Source organism: Corylus avellana, chromosome ca8 (assembly GCF_901000735.1).
Source record: "Corylus avellana chromosome ca8, CavTom2PMs-1.0".
In the NCBI taxonomy this organism is placed as follows: domain Eukaryota; kingdom Viridiplantae; phylum Streptophyta; class Magnoliopsida; order Fagales; family Betulaceae; genus Corylus; species Corylus avellana.
In genome coordinates this window covers 5000299-5024193 of record NC_081548.1, presented here as the reverse complement: position 1 = coordinate 5024193, position 23895 = coordinate 5000299, and the positions used below count along the sequence as shown (strand labels likewise).

Sequence of the window (23895 nt, the reverse complement as noted above, 5' to 3'; positions counted from 1 at the left end):
CGTAACAATAATGGCAGCTTAACTTATAGGCATGAAGGTAAAGGAATATGGGGAAAACTTGAAAAATGATTGACAGAATGAACTTGTAGTCAGAATCAAGGTATAAGATAAAATAATTACTATACTATGCAGTCTATCCCACTTTTGGAATAGTAAAGATGCTTCATGGATTTTTTTTTTAAAAAAAATTAAAAAGGTTTGAGGGGGAGATCAATTGTGGCTATTCTACCTGAGTGTAATTATAGTAGCACCAATAAGCGAAGGACTGCTGAGGAGGGACCTAAATGGTGGAAACTGTAGACGCACCCTCAAGACCAGCTGAGTCATAGCTTAATCGCCCGCCCCACCATGGCATCAATGAGACTCAAGGGAGATAATACAAATAGGCATGAGGATTCCCATATTTACTTAAATGTTTTTCTTAGACAATAAAATTTATCACAAATTAAATCCCTAAGGAATTTTTACCAATTCAAACATCTTGACTTAGATCTTCTGGAACTAGAACCATTGGTCCATGATTGGTCTCAGTGCTTCTCTTTGCTTTGAAGTGTCCTTTTGATTGAGTAAATTATCATCTCATTGTGTAAGAAAAGTGGGAATATTTTACTTTAGGATATGCAGTTAGTAAATTATGAGCACCTTCCTCCATCACCTTTTCTGGAAGTTGAATGCCTTTATTGAAAAGGCAAAGCTGACTCCAAAGAGAAGTGTTATCCCAACAATCACAATGGAAACCACTCCTAGGAAGTCATGTCTAAAACCAAAATAACTCCTAATATATTCTTCCACTGTTTCACCAGTCTCAAGCATGTCTTTGACGTCTCCAAACTGTGATGCAACCAATCCATACAACGTCCAAGCAAAAGGACATGCCCAGTAAAACCATCTCCACCACACTGGCATATGCTGCAAAAACAAGGAACTTTTAGAGCCTATTTGAAATTATGTTAAGGAGCTTAAAAAGTACTTATAGAAACTAAAAAGTTGTGCTAAAGCCGGTATGTTTGGTAAAAAACTCCAAAAGTATTTCTTTGACTTCTTTACTCTATAAAGGGTCAAAACACAGTTTTGAAACTCTTTTTGGCTTTAAAAGCTCAATTTATCAACGCAATCCCAAACATTCTCTTAGCGATCCTTATGACATTGCTTAGTTTGTAGATAATTGGATAGGGTTCACACATGCTTACCAATCGTGGAAGGAAATAACCTGAGAAAAGGTTCCACACTGCATAGAAGAATGTACCAACTACAACAGCTATGGTTTGGTTTGGAGTGATGGCCACTGTCATCATCCCAAAGAAAGTGAAGTATAAGAATGTTAAGAACGTGAAGAAGAGATTCCAGAAGAACTTGGTAACTGTCCACTCGAATCCAATCATCGCATACACCAGTCCTCCATATATGACAGCCTGAACGATAATGTACGCGAGCTCAATCATGAGCTGCAGATGAAACAATAAAATCTTTGAGAGTTGTTTTCAGTAATATCTCCACATCTTGCATATGTAATCTCGATCTTCATGAGAATAATTCAAGCATTCTCTAATACAAAAATTATTAGTATCGGAAATTATCTAGTGACAAAGCTGATTGCTACTCAACTCAAATTCATTCTTTGATTCTTTTCGTTATATTATTTTCCATATTCTAGCATGCCTAACTTGTAACAATTCAACCATTTTATTGTCTCTTTGCATGTATATAGATGTGTGTGTGTGTACATGTACATGTAAATATTAGGAAATTCAAGCTTCAATAATGCACATTAGAATTATCTTCCACCAAAATAATGCACGTTAGAATATATATTTTCCATATTAGGCTAATACTAAAATATTCTCCATTTAGGTTTTGATTGAATCAAATATTAGAGATTTGATTACCCTACTTGTATTTTCTCAACTACCGTCACCGTGGTTTCCTTATAAATAGAGACCTTTGTATTGAAAACATAAATAAAGTCAATAAGAGTAAGTTGTAGCCCTTAAGGCAATTAGATGCGGTGGAGGTAGGTATCTAACACTGAACCCACCAAAATTCCTTGTGTTTTTTCTCTCTCTCTTTCTTTGCTTATGCTTTTCCTCTCCATATTTTATTTTACCTGATAAATTTCTACAGTGCACAGATCTTTTATATATGGTGACGGCATAAAAATAAATCATAAATCTTATTATTGGTTCTCTCTTGAAAAATTACAAGCATGATCTACCTGTCCGAAGGCATATGGTAAAGCAGAATACATTCCAGCTGCTCTTTCTCTATAGAAAACTGTTCTCTCAACAGCAACTACTGGCTGCACCAATGCAGAATTCTGTATTCCAATGAATAGAGCAGCACAATACATGGAACCTACAGCATTGGAGATGTCTTGCAGCTTTCTCCTGCAATACCAGAGAATATTATCTTATTAAGAACAAAAGGAGGCAAATGTTAGATCTGCAGAATTTAACCTGTTCCTTTTCATCTAATAAATACCTCTTGGAACCAAGATCCCAGAATATTGTCCCAAACATAAAAGCTATGAAAATTGTGAATAACAGTCTTACTGCACTGTACTGTGGGTTCCGCCAATATGACCAGTGTTGTTTCCAAAGGCAAGCCAAACACTGGGTCAAGAATGATTGTGTGTATTGAGTAGGGAAGTACAGATCTTTTGAACCAGGCTGAGGTTTACTAAGTTCCTTGATCATTGCTTTGTTTCTCCTGAATCATTGACCTCAGAATATGATCATTTATATCATAGAGATAATTTGTATTCCTATCAGTCTTAATTCAATGTAGGAAATTCAAACTATAGTCGTTTTTTCTTTATGATTTGGTCCATCTTAGGAAGTTTCTGATATATATATATATGTGTGTGTGTGTGTGTGTGTGTGAATGCACCTGTATAGTTCTGAATTCTTGTATACATCGGCAAAATTAACCCCTAGAGCTCTTTCTTGTGCTGCTGTAGTCACTTCCAACATCCATGTAGCCGGATTATAGCCATCTCTAATTTTGCTAATTCCCCTAATTCCCTTGAGAAAACATAAACTCATCTATGTGAGTAATGAGGCTGTAAATAAAGAATTTTATTTTAAATTTAGTAAATATTTATAATTACTAATTAGCCTGACCTCAAAATAACTGATCAAATATGAAACCTGCTGGCCTATTGGGCCTACATATATTTCCTCTCCTCCGGATTTCAAAAGATATAGCTGCAAATGTGCATATATATATATGTAAGTATGTATTGTAGAAACGCGAAACCATTTTTGTTCCTTAGCCTTGGAGACATACCTCATCAAAGGAATCAAATATATCAATGCTTGGCTGGTGGATGGTGCATACCACTGTTCGTCCTGTGTTGACTGTGTTCCTCACTGTTCTCATCACTATTGCAGCTGCTCTAGCATCGAGGCCTGAGGTTGGCTCATCCATGAATATTATAGATGGGTTGGCAACAAGCTCAACTGCAATCGTCAGCCTCTTGCGCTGCTCAGTTGAAAGACCAGTAACGCTAGGCAATCCAACAAGGGCTTCACTTAATGAGGTAAGCTCCACTAGGTCCATGACCTCCTCAATAAACATCTGCAAGCCATTACAGTGGATATCATTCAAATTGCTTGAAAAGAACACGAAAATGCTCTCTCCTTTGGCCTATGTTATATATGCTACAGGCCCACAATATAATGCTTCACCTTTCTGGTTGTTGTATCAACTTCAGGAGGCAGACGGAGCCATGCAGAGTAAAGTAGTGACTCATAGACTGTAATGTGAGGAGAGTGAATATCATTTTGCTCACAATAACCTGATATTCTAGAAAATGTTTCTTGTTTCTTTGGATATCCAGATATCATTATACTTCCCTCAACGTATCCACCAGTTTTCCTCCCAGCCAAAACATCCATCAGAGTTGTCTTCCCAGCGCCACTAACACCCATTAGAGCAGTAAGGACTCCTGGCCTGAAAGCACCACTCACAGCCTTTAGAAGTACCAGTCGATCTTCTGTAAAACCTTGTGCTTTCATATCCTGCAACCATAGCAACACATCCAGAATTGCATGGAATTTAAGCTGGAATAGCTTGAGTTTTATAAACAATTCACAAGCATATACTGAATTGCTGCTCACCTGAGGCATGTCCACTGCATAGCTGATTTCATCAAAAGAGAGGGAAAGAGGTACAAATGGAAGAATCATTCCTCGTTTCTTGTTCTGATTAGCCACATTACTTGGGCTGTTTGTTGCACATGCTGATTCTGATGCTACACTTCTTTTAAAGTCAGCTCCTCTTTCATTCTGTGATAGTTCAATAAACTTCCCTTTTCTGTCCCTATGTTTTTCAACTGGGTTTTCTTCTGATATTACTGCCTGAGGCTTTCCAAAAGCTATAACAACAGACAAATCAATTTTTCAAAGACTAAGACTAAGATAGGAAGATGCATAGATACAAAGAAAGTGTCCCTTACGATTGAGATAAGATAGAGCCAAGGTGAACAGAATATTGAATAGAAAAGCAAATCCAATCGATGCTCCTACTCCAAGCCAAAACCAATGTTCTTCTGGGAATAGCCCGCGAGACTTCAAGACTAGAACTCCCAGTGGCTCTGTTGTATCAGGAAGCACCTATATCAAAAATTGTTCTCATTAACTTGTTAGTATTATTTAAAGCTTCTTCCAATTATTTTTGTCATTTTGCTTTTCATTCTTCCAAAACCGGGAAAATATTGATGCTTACATGCTTCCAACTGTTTCCCAGGAATTCATTCACGGCTATAGCATTCTGCCCATACATCATAGGTGAGATCCAGTAACCCCATTTCCACCATTTCTTCACTTCATCTGAGGCAAAGAGAGGACATATCTAAATCACATGGCTACAGAAAAGGTTGAGAAAATAAACTTACTCATAATTCAAAAATTACTTCGTGACAGAACAAATCCACCCAGAACAATGACTAGAAGTAACCCAAAAGATCCAAACGTGTTTGCAACAGTCATATCTCTTCCTAAAGCTGCGATGAACCGAAACATTGCAGAAGCCATTTGGTTAACGCACACAAGTAGAAGGTACTGTCTGAAAAGCCTGCCATTGAGAAAATTCATCAAAAAAGATGTGAAGCCTAAACTTAAGATTCTGCCTATTAATTTACATACCTTTTAATGCTTGGATCAAACCCTATGACATAATAAGTCATTGACACCCAAATGGAAACTTCTAAAAATGTTATTGGAATCTTGAGGATCCACATGGGTAATGAGTATGACCATGAAGGAAAAAAGAGAAGGTCCCTTTGCTTGTAAAAGACAGGAAGTTTCAGGATGGTTAAGGCAAGCTCTGTCATTCCATTGAACATAATAATTGATAATGAAAAGAACAAAGCACCCATAAAGATTTGACCATCGATTGCCGTATTGCGGTGCATCTTAGTTCGTAGAAATAATGTGATCGTGAACAAAGCCATAACAATAAGCTGGAAAGGGGGAAAAAAAAAGAGGAGAAGTTATTTACTCTCATTAATTTTAGGCCAACAACAGTATTTTGTTGAACTTGGTACTGAAAATCATACTTCTAACTAACTTGAAGTTTCAAAGTTTTATGCCTTACATCTGTAGTATCTAGATAACATTCTTATCCAATTTGAATTTTCTGCAATTAAATAGAAAGCTAAAAAGGTTTGCCTGCTACTTACCTGAATCAGCTTGGAAATGTAGAAGAACGAGTTTCTCTTCATAAGCAATAACTCTCTTGATACGCAAGCTTTTAATAGTTTCTTCTTCCCAACACCATACTTATTAATTGTTAAAGCAGCAGGGTGAGCTTTGGTCTTGTCAAATGGAATGGCAAGCTCCTCACCCAGTTTCTGACCAATGTGAAATGACTGAAATGCATCAGCAAATTCCTTTGCAGTGACAAATGTATAAGGTGTTTCGTTCTGCACCCAATACTGTTCTTGATCTTTCTTTGATGTCACCTAACAAATAGCAAAAGATTCAAAGTAGGTGCAATGAACTATGAGTGTAAAAAAGCAGCTGAGGAAAAAAAAAAAAAAGAGTTCAGAAGGTAGTGGTACTTCTTGCAAGAAGTCTGCAACTCCTTTTCTCTTGGGACATTTGAAGCCCATGAATTCAAAGAATTCCAACACACTTTCACAGGGACCTTGATAAACAATTTGCCCATCTGATAGGAGTATTATGTCATCAAATAAGTCATAGGTTTCTGGTGCTGGCTGGAGGAGAGATATCACTGCTGTTCCTCCAAGAATGTGAATAGCCTGCCCGAGTGACTTCACAATCTGGTAAGTTGTTGAGCTGTCCAAGCCAGTTGATATCTCATCCATGAAAAGGGCCCTCACCGGTCCAACCAGCATTTCCCCTGTATCATATTTAGCATACTTGTTAAAAATCACTTAGCACGTAGTCACAAATTTGGAATTGGTGCATACTTATAAATTCATGCCAAGAATTGTTTAATCAATTTGGTGAACAAGTTGAACATTTAGTTGTATATATGTATGTGCATTTGAATCATGCATTTCTATGTGCTTTTACCTACTGTCACTCGTTTTCTTTGTCCACCAGAGATACCTCGTCGCATTTGATCCCCCACCATAATGTCAGCACAGATTTCCAATCCCAAAATCTGTATGGTTTAAAGAGCATAACTGAGTTAGAACAGAAATTAACCGGGTTTTTATAAGTGTGATCATGAAAACCGCTTCTGCAACATAAATTTTGAGTTTATACCTTGATAATATAATCTGTCAGCACATTTGCTTCATGCCCTTCCAGTGAAACAGCCTGCAGTATTGTGAATGTCATATGTAATGATGAGGTGTTTGTAGATTGGGGGGTTATGTTTTGAAAGTCCTATTTAGACCCCAATATACGCCTAGAAGCTAGAGGGGGTGATGTTGATCACAACTAATACATGGTTCAAATATCTTATTACTGATGATAGTGTGATCTACCACACAACATCCAACCAAAATCATATAAAACTGATATTAAAGAAAACAAAGGATTTTGGTTATGAGGTAAAACCCTTTCAATAACTCTTCATAGGTAAGACACTTCAGGACAGCCAAGTCCAAGAAATTAGTTCACTAATGAAGGCCACAATTTACAAGCAAACAATATTGCAAAATCTTTGTAACTACCCCTACTTGCACTGAAGTCTGAACAAACAACCTGTTTGTTTCTACTGCATTAGCTTTAGAACTCTGGCTGGTCTTCAATCTGATATCCTCACACTCTGGAACTCCGGTGATTGAAGGTTAATCCTCCATGTGTGTGGTTTTTCAAGCTCCAAGAGAGAGTGGAAGGTTCAAGCTTCGATTGTGAAGTGCTCTTTTGGCTCAACAAAAATAATGGCTTCAGCAGCATGAAAGTCATGCATAACAAGCCCTTAAATACCCTAGCTACTTGGTCCAATTAGAACTCTAAACCACGTAAATCAGCCGGGGGTCGTGGGCCTACAGGCGTGTTAGTAAGCCCTTCAAACATGGCTAGGGTTTCAAGCTTTTAGCCTTGGAGGCTTCTGGACATCAGCATACATGTTTGCGGACAGAATATTCCATTTCAACATCATGCCCGAACACCTGCAGACAGATGTTACCTCCGAATAGTGGCGGATGGATTTACAAAGGGAGCATTCTGTGTTTTCAACTTCAACTTCACATCTGGACATTTGCTAACAAATTTGCGAACGGAGCATTCTGTAACTCCATTTAACATGGCTCATCCAGACAAGTGCGGAAGCCTTTGTGAACGGGGTATTTTGTGCTTGACATTTTTGAAGAAATTTTGACACTAAACCCTAAGTACAAAACTACCCCACCAAGTCTTACTCTCAAACACTTGTTTTGAACACTGAATCGGCCAATCAAAAACCTAACATGTTTGACATAAATAAGTCTGTGTACGCGCTTGTGTGCAATTGTAATAAAATGACTACTAAAATTGACAAATTTGAAGAAGAAAAGGAAATCCGACACAAATTTTCTATCCAAAATTTTCATTCTCACCTTCATTAGAATATCAATATCAGGATCTGGCTTGATGTTAGCCTCCTTTTCTCTTCTTGACAACTCTACCAACATGTCTGCAAAATTGTGGAATTCATATCAATCGATTCAAACTTTCTAGAGACAAAGTGCAATATACATAAAGGATACTTGATGTTTTGACTTACCATAACGGGGCCCAACCCCTTGACATCTAGCCGAGAAGGCCAATGTTTCTCTCACTGTCATTTCTCCTATATGGAGATCATGTTGACTTATATAAGCCGATGTCCTCTGTGGAACAAACTCACTCATTCCATGGCCATTATATGTAACTCTCCCTGAAGACTGACTTTCATCAAGTACCCAATTTAGATTATAAGGTGAAAAGAGTTCGAAAGAAATGTAAAGAAGAAATGGTCATGGAATTGTAAAGTTTCATTACTTTCAGATGAGAACCAAGTCTTCCAGCCAAAGCCAGTAGCAACGTTGTCTTCCCCGAGCTTGGGGGGCCTAAAAGCAGTGTCATCCTACGAAATTGGGTAATATATAGAGCCTACAATACAATGAACCTTTGAAAGAGAATCCAAATATTACCTGCCAGGCTTGATAATTCCACTAACATCGTGAAGAATGGAGAATGGTTTCTTTCTACTTGGAAGAATGTGAACATAATTCAACAACACCTTGAGAGAAATAGACAGAAATTGCAGAATGAATTCAAACGCAGAACTTGCAGAAGAAAATGTGATCTCAAGAGGTAAATAGTGTGGTTGGGTAGCCGTAGGTGGTTGATTCAATAAATACCTCAAAGAAATTTATAGTGAAGTTGAAAAGTGTAGGTAATGCTCTGCTTCCAACATAAGCTTCTGTATCTACAGTTAGGTGCTCGAAACGGACTTCAATGGTGGGAGTTTCAATTCCAACTCTATATCACAGACAGGAAAGACAAGAATTTCATTGACCCAGTTCAGTTTTAAGGCTAATGATGTTGTTATTCATAATGTATTTATGTAAAAAATATATATTTCTATTTCTTCATTAGATTACCGATCAACGCGGTTCTTGAGCCTTAACAAGAAGTTCTCATTATCTTCCTCTACATTTTTCACAAGCTTGTCCAACAAGTTCTTTCGTTGTTGCAATCCAAGGCTTCGAATATCAACTTCTTTTGCTTGTCCTTCCTCTTCAGTTAGTATACCTGTCCTAATACGTCGCTTGGTCGGCAGTCTCTCTATGGCAGCCCATTTCAGAGAGTCTTCATCATCTTCCCCTCGAGAAGACCTCGAAAATGGGTCCATCGCTCTGTTCCTTTAAAAGCAACAAATGATTATGTCTCATAGAAAACCAAAGTTTCAGGCAAAAAAGATTTTAAACTCATGGGCGTTTAGCTGAAACAACTCATGGTCAAAGATTAGCATTCGCTTCTGTCGTTATTTCCTTGTCTGTTTTTTACTGGACATATAGTATATCTTTGTCACAAATTCATCGGACGTGTAGATTCATGCAAATGAACACACATTTTGTTTTCACTCTTCTGTGCATGGCAGGCCTAGGACTGTGTGGAGAAGATGAAGAGTGTTTCTTCCATCCATTAATGGCCCTGCCAAACGCATGGGATGATCACCATCCTCTGTTCCACATTTTTTTTTTCATTATCTTAATCTGTTCCTCATTTTCTCCTTCGAAAGAAAATCAAGCTAGAATAAAAAAGCCCATTGCACAGTGACACAGAAAACATAACCGGGAAGCTCCATTGAGATTGAATGAAGAAAAAGAGTAAAGTGAAAACCATTTTTTGGATCCCAGAAGCATTGGCAGATGGGAGTTCGTGTGGTTGCTGAGACTGAAGAAAGGAGGCATTCTCTCTTCTTCTTCTTCTTCAGAAGGCTATCCTCTCTCTTGCTCTTCTTGATCTCCAACAAATTATCCTCCCTCCTCCGAGCTTCGTTCCCATCCACACCGCTCTTGTACGATTTCTTCCGCAACTTCTTCCACAAACTGGGTCGAAGCGACATCGTCCTCTCTCTCTCTCTCTCTCTCTCTCTCTCTCTCTCTCTCTTCACGTTCTGATAAACACCCATTCAGCACACACCCTGTTTGTATTTCTCTTGGGACTTTCTTCGAACAAATTGATCGCACACGGAGGGAGAGAGAGAGAGAGATCAATACTGGAAGATAATGACACGAACGTGAAACGGCGTTTGTGCCGCACGACGTCGCTTGAGTACAAATTGTCGTTATTCAATCTTGGCGGCCCATTTTTTGAACAGCATGTAAGCGGGAGAAATGCTCTTTTTCTCTCTCGTCCAACTTCATTTATATTTTAAATACCTTATTTCACCGGTCGTTAAATACCTTTTTTAACAACTTTATCTTTTGTTTCTAAGGAATTAATTTTGATCAAAGGAGATACGTAGTTTAAATAAAAACAGAAATAATACTTTCGTCTAAATCCCATTCAAAATTTGATAAAAAGTCACATCAGCATTATTAGCAAATTGACACGTGTTCATATAATTAATTATTTTTTTTTTAAAAAAATTATATTTAATTAAAAAAAAAAAAGTTTGGGGTAGTTTCAGCCACCCTTATTTGGCCTATTGAGGGTGGTTCATGGGCTGTGGGAGCGGCTCGCCACCACAATCCGACCATTTGGAATGGGTTTGGAGGTGGTTTCGGCCACCCCCATTTGGCCCCTTAGGGGTGGCTGAACCACCCCCTGGGCCATGGTGGCCAATTTGGCCAGATGGGGGTGGCCTTTTTTTAAAATAATTTTTTAATGTTTTTAATTTTAAAAAAATATTGTTTTTTAATTAATTATATGGATACGAGTCAATTTGTTAATGGTGCTGATGTGGCTTTCTGTTAAATTTTGGACCGAAATTAGATGAAGGTACCATCTTCGTTTTTATGTAAACCATATGTATATCCTGTGATAAAAATTAAATCCTAAGGGACAAAAAATAAAGTTGTTAAACGGTTAAACCACATAGGGAAATAAGGTATTTAACCATTTTTTTTAAATAAATTTAACATTGAATCTCATGAGGGTTCAACATATCTAAATAGTGAATTTAAAAAAGAGTTTAAACAATAGTTAGAAGAATAAAAAGTCTTTGGAAACGGGATTATAAAATAATCATGGAATAGAATTCTCTCCATTTGTAAATAAAATGGATAATTTCTATATCATAGTCATGATTTAAAGTCGCTATATCTAATGGTGCATATAAAGTCAATATTGGCAAGTCTTTTAAAAACTTTAAATTATATGAAATTAGATACACCAACTTTAAATCATAACCGTCCAATCTCAACGAAAAGGCAAGAGGTACCTAAGAGTTAATATGGCACCTATAATTTTAAAATCCAAATCTTTCACCATTGCCTCTACCAACCAACCCTTTCACTTGGACACCAAGGAGAAAATGCTGCAATAGGTTGTTTGGAGGCAGTCGACGATGGGTGTAGATCAAAGCGGAGGCTGAGAGAGGCGGGTTTGTGGTGGAGGATGGGCTGACACTAATTTTGGGAGGAAGCGGAGCATGGGAAGGAGGGAAGGGAGTAGGAAGGAAAAATGATCTATCCCCCTCCTCCCCTTGAAATGTCGCCGGAGGCGGAGGGAGGAGGAGGAGGCGCTAAAGACATGTTTTGTTTTTTTCACCAACCAATGTGGATTTCATATTAGACAAACAAGCAATTATATCTCTCACAAATTATGCACAACTCTGAAGAAACTATCACAAGAGTTGGCTGCAAACTAATGGAGTTTTAAATGAAAATATAAGATTAAAAAAACAAGAGATTGATATATGCAGAGGGACCTTTAAAGGTAAATAGTAATACTAAAGGAAAGTTATGAATATGGAAGTTGCAAAAGTTTGTAAACATACCAATTTCTGAGCCTTTTCTGCAACAAAAAGATGGAGAAGAGCAAGAATCTCAGATGAAGTTTAAGAGGATGGAAACTTTTGAGTAGCCATATCTCTCACACTTCTTTATAATGGGTATGAGTTCTCCTAATTAACTTGTATTAATTAAGGAATTACAGGAAATCAAGAAATGTGCTGCCAAGCTTTATTACTGTACGGACTTGAGCGGTTGTAATAGTACTCATTTTTAAATAAGGCTCCGTTTGTAATAGTATTCATTTTTAAATACACCCGAAAATACGAAAAATATTTAAAAAAAAATTATTTTACACCAAAACAAACGGAACCTAAGTTTATAAGATATTTGAATACAATATTGAAAGTCTCCAAATTCTGTGATTTAGTTTTGTAAATCTAACATACGGCTCTTAATTAATTTCTAGAGAGAGTTAGGAAAGAAACATAGTGTTGTGAATCAAAGCCATGATAAATTGGATAGGCCCTTAATTATCACAATCAATTATTTCCCTTTGTTTATGCATATAATATATATTTTCGAAAATAAGTTGGTGCTTTGGGAGCTCAAACTTTTTTTCAGTCCTTAATAAAAATTTAATTCCATATAGAGACACGTGTTCACCAACCTCTTTTTTCTTTTTTGACGATCGAGAACCCTTCAATGCAGGCTACTTCGTGTGCCCACTCTTTAAACCTGAAAGACAAACCTTGAATACGTGCAAGACATCTCCCCACACAAATTAAGATAGACTTGACTTTGCCGCAAGTGTGGCCCTAGATAATCGTTTAAACCCAAAGCGATTTGAACTTTAAACCTGATGGAAAATGCCACCAAACTCGAAGCCTCAGTTACTTGAGTCAACCGATCCGGTAAGATATGCCTACCTTCAAACAAAGCTCAAGATGATAACAAAGTTTCACACAACGAAACTCACCAAAGTAGAGTAGACTGAAAATGAGTATATAGGACCATTACATTCATTGCAGCAGCCCTACCATTTCCAGACCCCAGACTATATATAGGTCTAACAGTATGTGGTTGTTCTATAAATCCAACTTCCTTGGATATTAAGGGCATGTTTTGTTTTTTTTCCTTGAAATAATTTCTAAAAAAATATTTCAAGAAAATCATAAGAAAACTAGCAAACGTTGTGTTCTTGGTAAATTATTATTTTTAGTGAAAAGTACATTCAATATGTCCCTCTTTTATGAAAAAAAAAATGATAAAATTGTGAATATTTTATGGACTTTTTTCATGATGTCTATATGAACATATGGGCCAATTAAGGATGCTTGGTTGGTGAAACAACCACAGCACACAACCCTAGCTGAAGCTACTGGAATAAGTGGGTGAAAATTAATAACCTAGTTTGACTGTCTTTTAAGCACACATGTGTGAATTTTGGGGCGAAACTAGAATTTTATGTTTGATGAAAAAAAATAGAAAAATATTTTTTTGGGGTTCAAAAATTAAATTTAGAATGCCTATTTCCTCAACCACTAAGGTGGTTCCGCCTCTACGTGTGATGTTGTGCAAATTCCCTCGTAGCAATTTTTTAAATGAAACTATAATAAAAATAAACGGCGCATAGCGCGGGTTATAGGGTAGTATAATTAATACTCATTTCTTTTGAAAGTTCAATGCCTTGATTGACAAGGCAAAGATGAATCCAAAAAACAGTGGGATCCAAACAATGACTACAGCAACAACACCCAGAAAGTCAGTTGTATACCCAAAGTAACTCCTGAGGAAATCTTTCACTGTTTCACCAGACTCAAGCATGTCCTCTACATCTCCATACTGTGAAGCAACCAATCCGTACAATGTCCAAGCAACAGGGCAAGCCCAATAGTACCATCTCCACCACATTGGTATCCTCTGTCATGAAGAAAGGAGAAATGCCGTATTGTATTCTCTCCTCTATTTTTCGTTCATCTTTTGTTTTTGTTTTTTTGTTTTAAATCAACCATTGGATCTGTAAGATTTACATGAGTGAAGATGTATAGGTCTTACAGATCCAATGGTTGATTTAAAAAAAAAAAACAAAAAACAAAAGATTGATGAAAAATAGATGAAAGAATACAAAATAGCAAGTCCCAAAAGAAAGTTTAGTCACATGTTCATTCTCTTAATTGTTTGTGCTTCTATGTGCATGTGTGGGGCTGGCAGTTTGTGTTGGGTTGGCTCATGGATCAACCTGATATGGGTCAACCTAAACCGAACTTATTTAGTTAAACGAGTCAAACCCCTTAACCTCGACACGACCCATTTAAATTAGTGGGTGACACAATACAATCCACTAACCTGTTTCTACCTGAGTACCTGTATATAAATTTAAAGGCAAAAAATAAAGATTTTAATTTATATGAATTTTAACCTTTTAGAGTTTTTTTATTTTTTTATTTTTTTTATTTTTATTGTAAAAAAAATTAATTTAATTTATACGAATTATCAGGTCGCCCATAAGTTAAGCAAGTTGGCTCAAGATTAACTTGTTTATTAAACGGGTTAATTTGGGTCGGCCAAAATTGACCCGAACCTGATTATACAAAACCCTAACCTATAATTTCGCGTTGGATTCATATCGAATTTTCAGGTCGTGTCAAAAATTACCAGCCTTAAGCATACATGTGTGTGTATGTAGGCATGCAGAGTACTAGTAGTTACCGTTTGGGGGACAATGAATCCTGAGAAAACGTTCCATATTGCATAGAAGGCAGATGAAACTATGGCGGCAATATTGTGGTTGGGAGTAATGGCCATGGTCATCATCCCATAGAATGTGAAGTATAATATGGTGAAGTACATGAAGAAAAGATACCATAAGAACTTGCTAGCTGTCCATTCGAAACCCATCATGGCATATACTATACACCCATAAACCAGTGTCTGAAGGAAAATATATGGAAGCTCAATGACAGCCTGCGAAAGAATGGGATTCGATTAGATGATAAATCACAACTTATTCTAAATTTTAAACGGGAAGTGACTTATTAAGACAAAGTTTGAATTTAAGATATTTGCTCTGCATTAAATCACCACTTATTCTAAAAGTTTAACTTGATAGGAAACGGTGAATTTAATCATTTAGTAATCTAACAAGCGATGAGTTTCATTGGAACAACCTTGGCGAAGTTTCCCTTTAATATTTTTCTCTTTATTTCTTTTAGTAAGAGGATCTTGTTTTTAGCACGCATGATAGTTCAATTCTTAAATTCTTCATTAATACCATCCAATATTGTAAAAAGTTCCTTAAACATATGAATTGCTCACTGTATTTCCCTATGAATTTTCAATTCCATATAATTTCCTACCACAATTTGTTGCTACATGAAAACCACAATAATTGAATGAATCAATTTCAAACAAGAAAGTTTACTACCTTGCTGGATTTCATATGCTGAAACAAGAAATTTACCTGTCCAATGGCATATGGCAGAGCTGAATACATCCCAGCTGCTCTTTCTCTGTAAAATACTGTTCTTTCAATAGCCACAACTGGCTGCACAGACATGCCATTTTGTACTCCAATAAAGAGAACAGAGGTGTACATGGAACCCATGGCATTGAACAGATCTTGTTGCCTTCTCCTGTCATTCCCAAAAAGCTACTACATATTAGTCATCATTAAGCGATGTGTATCGGCTCGTTTGGTAAGACTTTTTAGAACAGCTTTTGTTTTTTTAGCAGAAAAGTAAAAACATTAACAAACAACTCAAAACATAAACACTCACAAGCTACTTTCACATAAGAAAACGCCTTCTAAAAAGTTTTACCAAACGAGATGAAATTTCATGCCTTGGGGTTTGTTTTACCATATACCTCTTGGAACCAAGATCCCAAAATATTATCCCAAACAACAGAGCTATGAATGTTGTAAACAAGAGTCTCACAGCATTATATGATGGGTTTCTCCAATAAGACCAATGCTGTTTCCATAGGCAAGCAATGCATTGCATGAAAAAAGATTGCGAGTACTGAGTGCGGAAGTATACATCTTTGGAACCCAGTGGAGGTGTGCTCAGTTCCTTGATCAATGCTTTGTTTCTCCTAAATCATTGACCCTAAAGTATTAATAGTGAAAAATGATATCTGTAAAGAACTTCAAGATTCTGAAGCTTTTGATTTTCTAATGTTTCTTGGTATTTTGCTTGGATCATGAACAATAATGAGTGAGATGATATAACAAAAGTTTTACCTGTATAGTTCTGAGTTCTTGAATATTTCACTGAAGTTAAAAGCATGAGCTTTTTCTTGTGCAGCTGAAGTAACCTCTAGCATCCAAGTTGCAGGATTATAACCATCTCTAATTTTAGGAACTCCAGGGATTTCCTTACAAAAGAAAATTTAAAAAAAGGTTGGTAATTATGTGACAAATGTGGGTTGATATGTTCAAAATCTCATTTGTTTATTAGCCTAACCTCAAAGTACTTGATCAGATGGGAAGAATGGCGACCTAATGGACCAGCATATATTTGCTCCCCTCCGATTTTCAAAAGAAGCAACTGAAATGCATTGTTGAAATACTCAGTTCTTGTATATTTTCAGTGTGCAAAACATTTTTCTTGACAAAAATATATCTAACCTCATCAAAGGCATCAAATATATCAATGCTTGGCTGATGAATGGTGCAAACCACTGTTCTTCCTGTGTCCACTGTGTTTCTCACTGTTCTCATTACTATAGCTGCTGCCCTGGCATCAAGGCCAGAGGTTGGCTCGTCCATGAATATTATAGATGGGTTGGCAACAAGCTCAACTGCAATTGTCAACCTCTTGCGCTGTTCAGTTGAGAGGCCATTCACGCCAGGCAATCCAACTAGTGCTTCCCTTAATGAGGTCAGCTCCACAAGCTCTAGGACTTCCTCAATGAACATCTGTACCCGATAACCAGAGTCTTAGTCAATTAAGTTATTGATTAAATTATCTGTTTCTTATAGTTTAAGTTTTTAAGATAAGTGATTTTTTAACGTGATATCAAAACAAAAGTCCTAAATTCAAACCTTGTTCACTTGTTGAGGAGGAATGTTATAATATAATTTAAATGATTAAGTCTACAATTTCCTATCAATTTAAGTTTTTGGAATAAATAGTGATTTAACATGGTACTAGACGTCTTGAATTCTTTAGTTCGAACTTTGACTCCACAGTTTCACTCCCGTTTCGAATAAATATTTGATATTTTATGCCTCACTTATCAAGGGAGAGTATTAAAGTATCGATTAAATGTTAAATCTACTATTTCCTATCATGTTTAAGCTTTTGAGATAAGTTTGATCCCGACTTCATCAACTTACCCTTTTATGTGAAATTAGAAGTTGCTATCCTCATGATCTGAGGGAAGAAAAACAGGAAACAATACCTTTCTTGTTGCAGAATCAACCTCAGGGGCTAAACGAAGCCATGCAGAGTATAGCAAAGACTCATAGACTGTAACATGAGGAGAATGGATATCAGTTTGCTCACAATAACCTGATATGCGAGCAAATGTTTCTTGCTTCTTTGGGAACCCAGAAATTGTGATGCTTCCCTGGATATATCCACAAGTTTTCCTTCCAGCCAAGACATCCATTAGAGTGGTCTTACCAGCACCGCTAACACCCATAAGAGCTGTTAGGACTCCTGGCCTGAAAGCACCACTCACACCCTTTAAAAGTTCAAGTTGATCCTCAACAACACCTTGAATTTTCATTTCCTGTAATCATGTCAACAAATTCATTTTGCAGATATTATTGGCTTTGGAATGGTTTAAAATAACATATTCAAGTTTGTTGGTGATCAAGATTCTGTAGAATAAACCACCAATGATACAAAATAGCGGTAACTTGAGCCCTTGATCAGTATAATCTCTTTTCTTTCTACCAAGAAAGTAAAAATATTAACAAACAACTTTAAATACAAAATACTCACAAAAGTTCAAAATTAGCTTCACCTTTATGTCACATAAGAACACTTTTTCAACCCAAAAAAAAAAAAAAAAACATTCTAAAAAACTAGAAGGTACCTGTGGCATGTCAACTGCATATCTGATTTCATTGAAAGTGATGGATAGGGGTTCAAAAGGAAGAACCATTCCCCTCTTCCTGTTTTCATAAGAGTCATCAATTCTGGATGATCTACTTCTTCGAACTCCAGTCCCTTCTTCTGCATTGTTGTCACAATAATTATGTTATAGTTTAAATAGAAGGTAGAAACATAAAAAAAATAAAAAATAAATAAAAATAAACATCTGGGATTATAATGACCCACCAGGAGAGCTCTTTCCTCTAGATGATAGCTCAATGAAATCTCCAGTTCTGTCAGCATTTCTCTCAGCCAAGCTCTCTTTGGATAGCACTGCCTGAGGCTTACCAAAAGCTGCAGCAAATTAATCCTTTTATCAGAAAACAAAATCAGTTCAATTTCGAAACTCGAAAAGATATTATGGTACTTACGATTGAGATACTTTAGAGCCAAAGTGAAAAGGAAATTGAACAGAAAAATGTATCCAATCAAAGCTCCTACTCCAATCCAATACCAATCTGCTTTTGGAAAAACCCCACGAGACTTCAACACCAAAACTCCTAATGGTTCTGTGGAATTAGGAGGTACCTATAATATAAACATTTCCACATACTCAATTTTTGGATATCAAACTCTTTTTGCCAATTCTTTGCTTTAATTTTGTTATTTTTTTGTCAAACTTCATAAAAGGATGATTACATGTCTCCAACTCTTCCCAAGAAATTCGTTCACAGCTATTGCATTCTGTCCATACATCAGTGGTGAGAGCCAATAACCCCAATACAACCATTTCTGCACATCCTCTGAGTGAAAAAGAAAACATAATCAGAATTTACATCAGATTGGCATGAAGAGTAGAAAACTAATTAGAATATTAATTAAATCCACCGCTTCCTATAAGCTTAACATGGTATTAGAGCTAGAGGTCATGAGTTCAAACTCTGACTCCACAATTTACTCTTTGTTTCAATTAAATATTTCATGTGTTGAGCCTAACTTATCAATGGAGAATTTGAGCTCACACATGAGGGAAAATGTTAGATTATCAATTAAATTCACCCGTACTTATAAGCTTAAACTTTCTTGATAAGTTAAATCACCTCGAGATATGACGAATCCTCCCAAAACCTGCACTGCAAGTAAAGCAAATGACCCAACTGTGCTAGCAACAATCACATTCCTCCCTAATGCAGCCATGAATCGAAACAGTGCAGATGCCATCTGGTTAATGCACAGGATTATAAAGTACTGTTTGAAAAACCTGCCATTTAAGGAGCTTTCATCATATTCAGGAAACCCAAAATTTTAACTTAAATTTGAACAATGCTGCTTTCATTTCTTCACCTTCCAATGTCAGGATCAAAGCCAATGACATAATAAGTCATCACCACCCAAATGGCAACTTCTACAAGAGTGATTGGAATCTTTAGGATCCATGTGGGTAGAGAGTATGCCCATGAAGGATAAAAGAAAAGGTCTCTTTGCTTGAAAAAGACAGGAAGCTTCATGATTGCCATATTGAGCTCTGATATTCCATTAAACATAGCTACAAGTACCGTGAAAAACAGAGCACCCATATAGATACCACCATCTTTCACTGTATCTCGATGCATCTCAGTTCGTAGAAATAGTGTCATCGTTATAAAAGCTAATAGAGTGAGCTGAAAATGCATGAAAATAGAGGGAACAATCATAAGAATATATATATATATATATATATCTGTTTGGTAACAAAAATTGAAATTTGGTAAAAAAAATTAAAAGCGCTTTTAAAGGTCCAAAAAGTTTAAAAATGACTAAAACACATTTTTGGCAAAAGCTTAAAAAAGAAGCTTTTGCCAAAAAAATGTTTTTTAACTTGAAAGCTTTATTTTTCAAATGCAATCCCAAACAAGCTTTAAGTAGTATATCAGTCTACTAAATAACATTACTTTTAACATGGTATCAGTGCAAAGGTGTTGAGTTTGAATATTGTGTCCTTAATTCAGTCCCATTTCATTTAAATATTCTACATGTTGGATTTCACTTACCGAGTAAAAGAAGATAGTTTAGCATAACCCCACTGATGAGTTTGGAGGAAAGACCGGTATTAAAATATTAATTAAATGATTAAATTCATCGTTTCTTATTGTCTTAAGCTCTTGAAATAAACTATGATTTATCAAATACCACTCACTTGGCTCATTTTGAAGATGTAGACAAATGAGTTCCTCTTCATAAGCAAGAGTTCTCTCCAAACACAAGCTCTGAATAACTCTTTCTTGCTAACACCATACTTCTTAGTGGTTAAAACAGCAGGGTGGCCTTTGGAGTTGTTAAAAGGAGTAGCAAGCTCATCATCAAGTTTACGACCAATGTCGAAGGAGCGAAAAGCTTGGTCGAATTCCTTGACAGTAACAAACCTGTAAGGATCATCTTTACGTGCCCAGTACTGCTCTTGATCTTTCCTTGATGTCACCTATTGCAACCCCACAAGGGAAAGGGAAGAAAAAAACACTTTAAAATGATGATTCCAATATGAAAAAAGTGAGAACACAGATACAGAAAACTAGCTAGAATTACTTCTTGTAAGAAGTCAGCAACTCCTTTCCTCTCAGGACATTGGAAACCCATGTATTCAAAGAACTCAAGCACATTCTCACGGGGACCTTGATAAGCAATTTGTCCATCTGAGAGCAGAATTATATCATCAAATAGTTCATAAGTTTCTGGAGGTGGCTGGAGAAGAGAGATAACTGCAGTTCCTTTGAGAATATGGATGGATTGCTTGAGTGATTTCACAATCTGGAAAGTCGTTGAGCTGTCCAAACCATTTGATATCTCATCCATGAACAACGTACTTGCTGGTCCAACCAGCATCTCACCTGTGTCATATTGAGAGTGTACATATGACAATTTCAGAGTTTAGAATTTGAGTAGGCAACCATGTTGTGACAAAATAATTTTAGGATCTCAAAGAAACAGATTCGCATCATGTCTGAGCAAGAGAAAACCGAGAGCAAGTTCTTTGTGAAGCCATCACACACAAGAGAGAGTTGATTGTTTTATCTTTTGTCCGAGTGTGAGGTTTTGAGTGTATCGGAGCTTTCAGTTTTGAGTGATTTTCTCTTTACTATTTTTTGTAATCAATTTTTTATAGTCATCTCTGCCTGTGAACGTAGGCTCATTAAGCCAACCCACAATAAATTTTTGTCACAAGCAAGAGTGTACAATGTTGTTAAACATACAATTTCTGTGTTATGTTTTACCTGTTGTGACTCTCTTTTTCTGTCCACCAGAAATGCCTCTTAACATTTCATCCCCTACAATAATATCAGCGCATACTTCAAGCCCCATAATCTGCAATGTTACAAAGAGCATACACCTTAAAAATTATAAGATTTTTTCACATTGTTGTCTGTATTTGTAGGTCTTACCTTGATAACATAGTCAGTAACTATACTGGTCTCCAGTCCTTCTAGTGCTGCTGCCTGAAGAGAATTTAAGCTATCAAGATTTTCTAGTTATGAGTAATTATTTCCTCTCATGATCCTTCAATAAGTTATTCACACAAGAAAGAAGAGACTTTTCTTTCCAACCTTCATGTAGATATCAACATCAGGATCAGGCTTAATATTTGCTGCCTTCTCTCTTCTTAATAGTTCTGCCAATGTTTCTGCAAAATTTCCAAAATTCAAAATTATAAATTTAAACCCTCAGAACTCTTGGACCAAACAGTATAAAAGTGATGGTATTTTAACTCACCATAACGTGGTCCAACACCTTGACATCTTGCTGCAAAAGCCAGTGTTTCTCTCACTGTCATTTCTCCTATGTGAAGATCATATTGACTTATATAAGCTGATATCCTCTGTGGCACAAACTCTTCCATTCCATGTCCATTGTATGTAACACTTCCCGAAATCTGTTGTTCTTAAGTTACCATGTCAAATCAACGCCCAAAAATAAAGTAGACAAATCTAATATTTAATAGACTGATATACAATTGTATTACAACTAGGATGACGTGACAGTGAAAATTAGTATTTAGATCAATAAGGGCTTATAAAAAAAAAAAAAGCAAGGGTTGATTTTCAATACCACGTCATCCTAGTTGTATGACAGTTGTATAGTTAGAGTTTCTCTATTTAGTTTTCTTACTTTTAAATCTTTACCGAGTTGTCCGGCCAAAGCTAATAATATTGTGGTCTTTCCAGAACTTGGGGGGCCTAAAAGCAATGTCATTCTGCAACAATTGGATGAACAAGATGGAAGATGAATGGTTTCGAAAGTGTAAGACATATTAATTATGATGAGTTATATATACTCACCTTTGAGGCTTAATGATTCCACTAACATCTTGAAGGATTGGTAAGGGTATCTTTCTACTTGGATGAATGTGAAGATAATTTAAGAATCCCTTTAGAGAGGAAGAAATTTCAGGGTGAGTATATATAGACAAGTAATTGTAGTTACACCATAGAACTGTATACTTAAAGGTCATTTACCTCTAACATATTGACAACGAAGTTACATATTGTAGGCAATGCTCTGCTTCCAACATAAACTTCTGCCTCCACATTTAGGTGCTCAAACCGAACTTCAACAGTTGGAATGTCAAGTCCAACTCTGAGTTTGAATTTCGAAAACAAACGGTAAAACCATCAGAAGTGCATTATAAAAGAATTCCAAACATATGCAGAGAAAAGAAAAAACAAGGAATCAGTAGCATTTAGAAACCGAAATATCTTCTACATGCCAAAATCTTTGGAACATAAAAATGATTCAAGGGCGGATGCAGCAAGAAAACGGATGCACTAACACGCAACAGCTTTCTACAGCTCAATCCCTTGCTTATTCGTTACTGCAATGACTTTATAAAGCTCAATTTGTTGCTTGTTCGTTAGCGCAACGGCTTTCTTACAGCTCAATCTGTTGCTTGCTGGTTAGTCCTTATGCAAAAATTCGCACAGGAAGGAAATAACATAAGAACAAGAACAGCAATACACCAATTAATCCCAGCTATATGCTTGGACCAAACAAAAAAACGCTTGAAACACACAAAAAAACCACAAGAATATCAATTACCCAGATGGGTGTAGAAGTTAATGATCTGAAATTAAGTATACATCTATGGAACTCACCGATCTATGCGGTCCTTGAGCTTGAGCAGGAACTTCTCATTATCTTCTTCTGCAATTTTCACCAGCCTATCTAACAAAGCCTTTCTCCCTTGTAATTCAAGAGCCTTTATGTCAATCTCTCTGGCTTCACCCTCTGCATTATTAGTGAGTATGCCTCTCCTTAGACGTGAATATGTAGGCAGTCTCTCTAAAGCAGCCCATTTGAGAGCTTCTTCATCTTCTTCTGCTCCAGAAGACCTTGAGAAAATTTCCATGGCAGTACTGTTCCTCCAGGTGTTAGAACTGCTGCCTGTGTATGTTTCACCACTCTCCATTGTTACAAGTTTCTATATATAGGAGCAGTGATATAATCACACGTGCATGAAAAAGCACGCCCGTGTTTAATTTTTTTTTATTTAAAATATTAAAATATAATATTTTAATTATAATTTATAATTAAATCACATGAGCGTGCATAATGTATATCACTGCTCATATATATATATATATATATAGAGCAGTGATATATACCTCAAGGGCGTGCATCTTTGTTTATATATATATATATAAACAAAGAAAAGCTTTATGAATGAACAGATAGATAAAGGAGCATCTCTGTGTCTTTTGTTCTTCTGTATTACATGAGGTAAATGAACTTCCTCGTGGAGAAAGACGTAGTCAACACCTAAAAGGCATGTCGGTAGATAGGATTTGCTTTCATTTCATACCCTTTGATTCCCTTACAGAACCCCTGCCCATTGAAAATTTCAAAACAAAAACGAAATGCATTCCAAGTTATGAAAATATAACTGAGACCCCAAGTTGTTAAAACAAGATCATTACCAAATCAATTATTAAACCAGTTACCATAGTGACATAGTCAAAGTCGCCACAATAACAATAA

The 23895-nt window shown here is 36.4% G+C and overlaps 2 protein-coding genes across 3 annotated transcripts; both read right to left on the bottom strand.

Moving 5' to 3' along the window:
- Positions 1-403: 403 nt before the first annotated feature.
- Positions 404-10209, bottom strand: LOC132189092 (pleiotropic drug resistance protein 1-like). 2 transcript variants are annotated; one of them, XM_059603602.1, is made up of 24 exons: positions 9786-10209; positions 9044-9304; positions 8801-8921; positions 8591-8679; positions 8439-8523; positions 8182-8341; positions 8015-8091; positions 6735-6788; positions 6540-6630; positions 6062-6363; positions 5681-5962; positions 5145-5461; positions 4913-5073; positions 4726-4829; positions 4457-4613; positions 4119-4375; positions 3687-4019; positions 3286-3576; positions 3120-3203; positions 2887-3020; positions 2479-2706; positions 2213-2384; positions 1191-1445; positions 404-909 (listed from the first exon to the last, which is right to left on the bottom strand). In XM_059603602.1, exons 1-24 carry the CDS (start codon positions 9854-9856, stop codon positions 652-654), a joined length of 4344 nt encoding a protein of 1447 aa, XP_059459585.1. In that variant the 5' UTR covers positions 9857-10209; the 3' UTR covers positions 404-651. The 2 variants fall into 2 exon arrangements, with proteins under 2 accessions (XP_059459585.1, XP_059459586.1); XM_059603603.1 differs by lacking the exons at positions 8591-8679; positions 8801-8921; positions 9044-9304; positions 9786-10209 and having other exon boundaries at positions 8182-8345; positions 8439-8504.
- Positions 10210-13457: 3248 nt separating this feature from the next.
- On the bottom strand, positions 13458-23326 carry LOC132189157 (pleiotropic drug resistance protein 1-like). The gene is made up of 24 exons (XM_059603742.1): positions 23013-23326; positions 22377-22497; positions 22200-22288; positions 22030-22114; positions 21634-21793; positions 21468-21544; positions 21306-21359; positions 21138-21228; positions 20452-20753; positions 20066-20347; positions 19234-19550; positions 18990-19150; positions 18589-18692; positions 18321-18477; positions 18136-18243; positions 17891-18030; positions 17249-17581; positions 16473-16763; positions 16309-16392; positions 16086-16219; positions 15710-15937; positions 15306-15477; positions 14555-14809; positions 13458-13765 (listed from the first exon to the last, which is right to left on the bottom strand). Exons 1-24 carry the CDS (start codon positions 23324-23326, stop codon positions 13508-13510), a joined length of 4317 nt encoding a protein of 1438 aa, XP_059459725.1. The 3' UTR covers positions 13458-13507.
- Between the last annotated feature and the right edge of the window lie 569 nt (positions 23327-23895).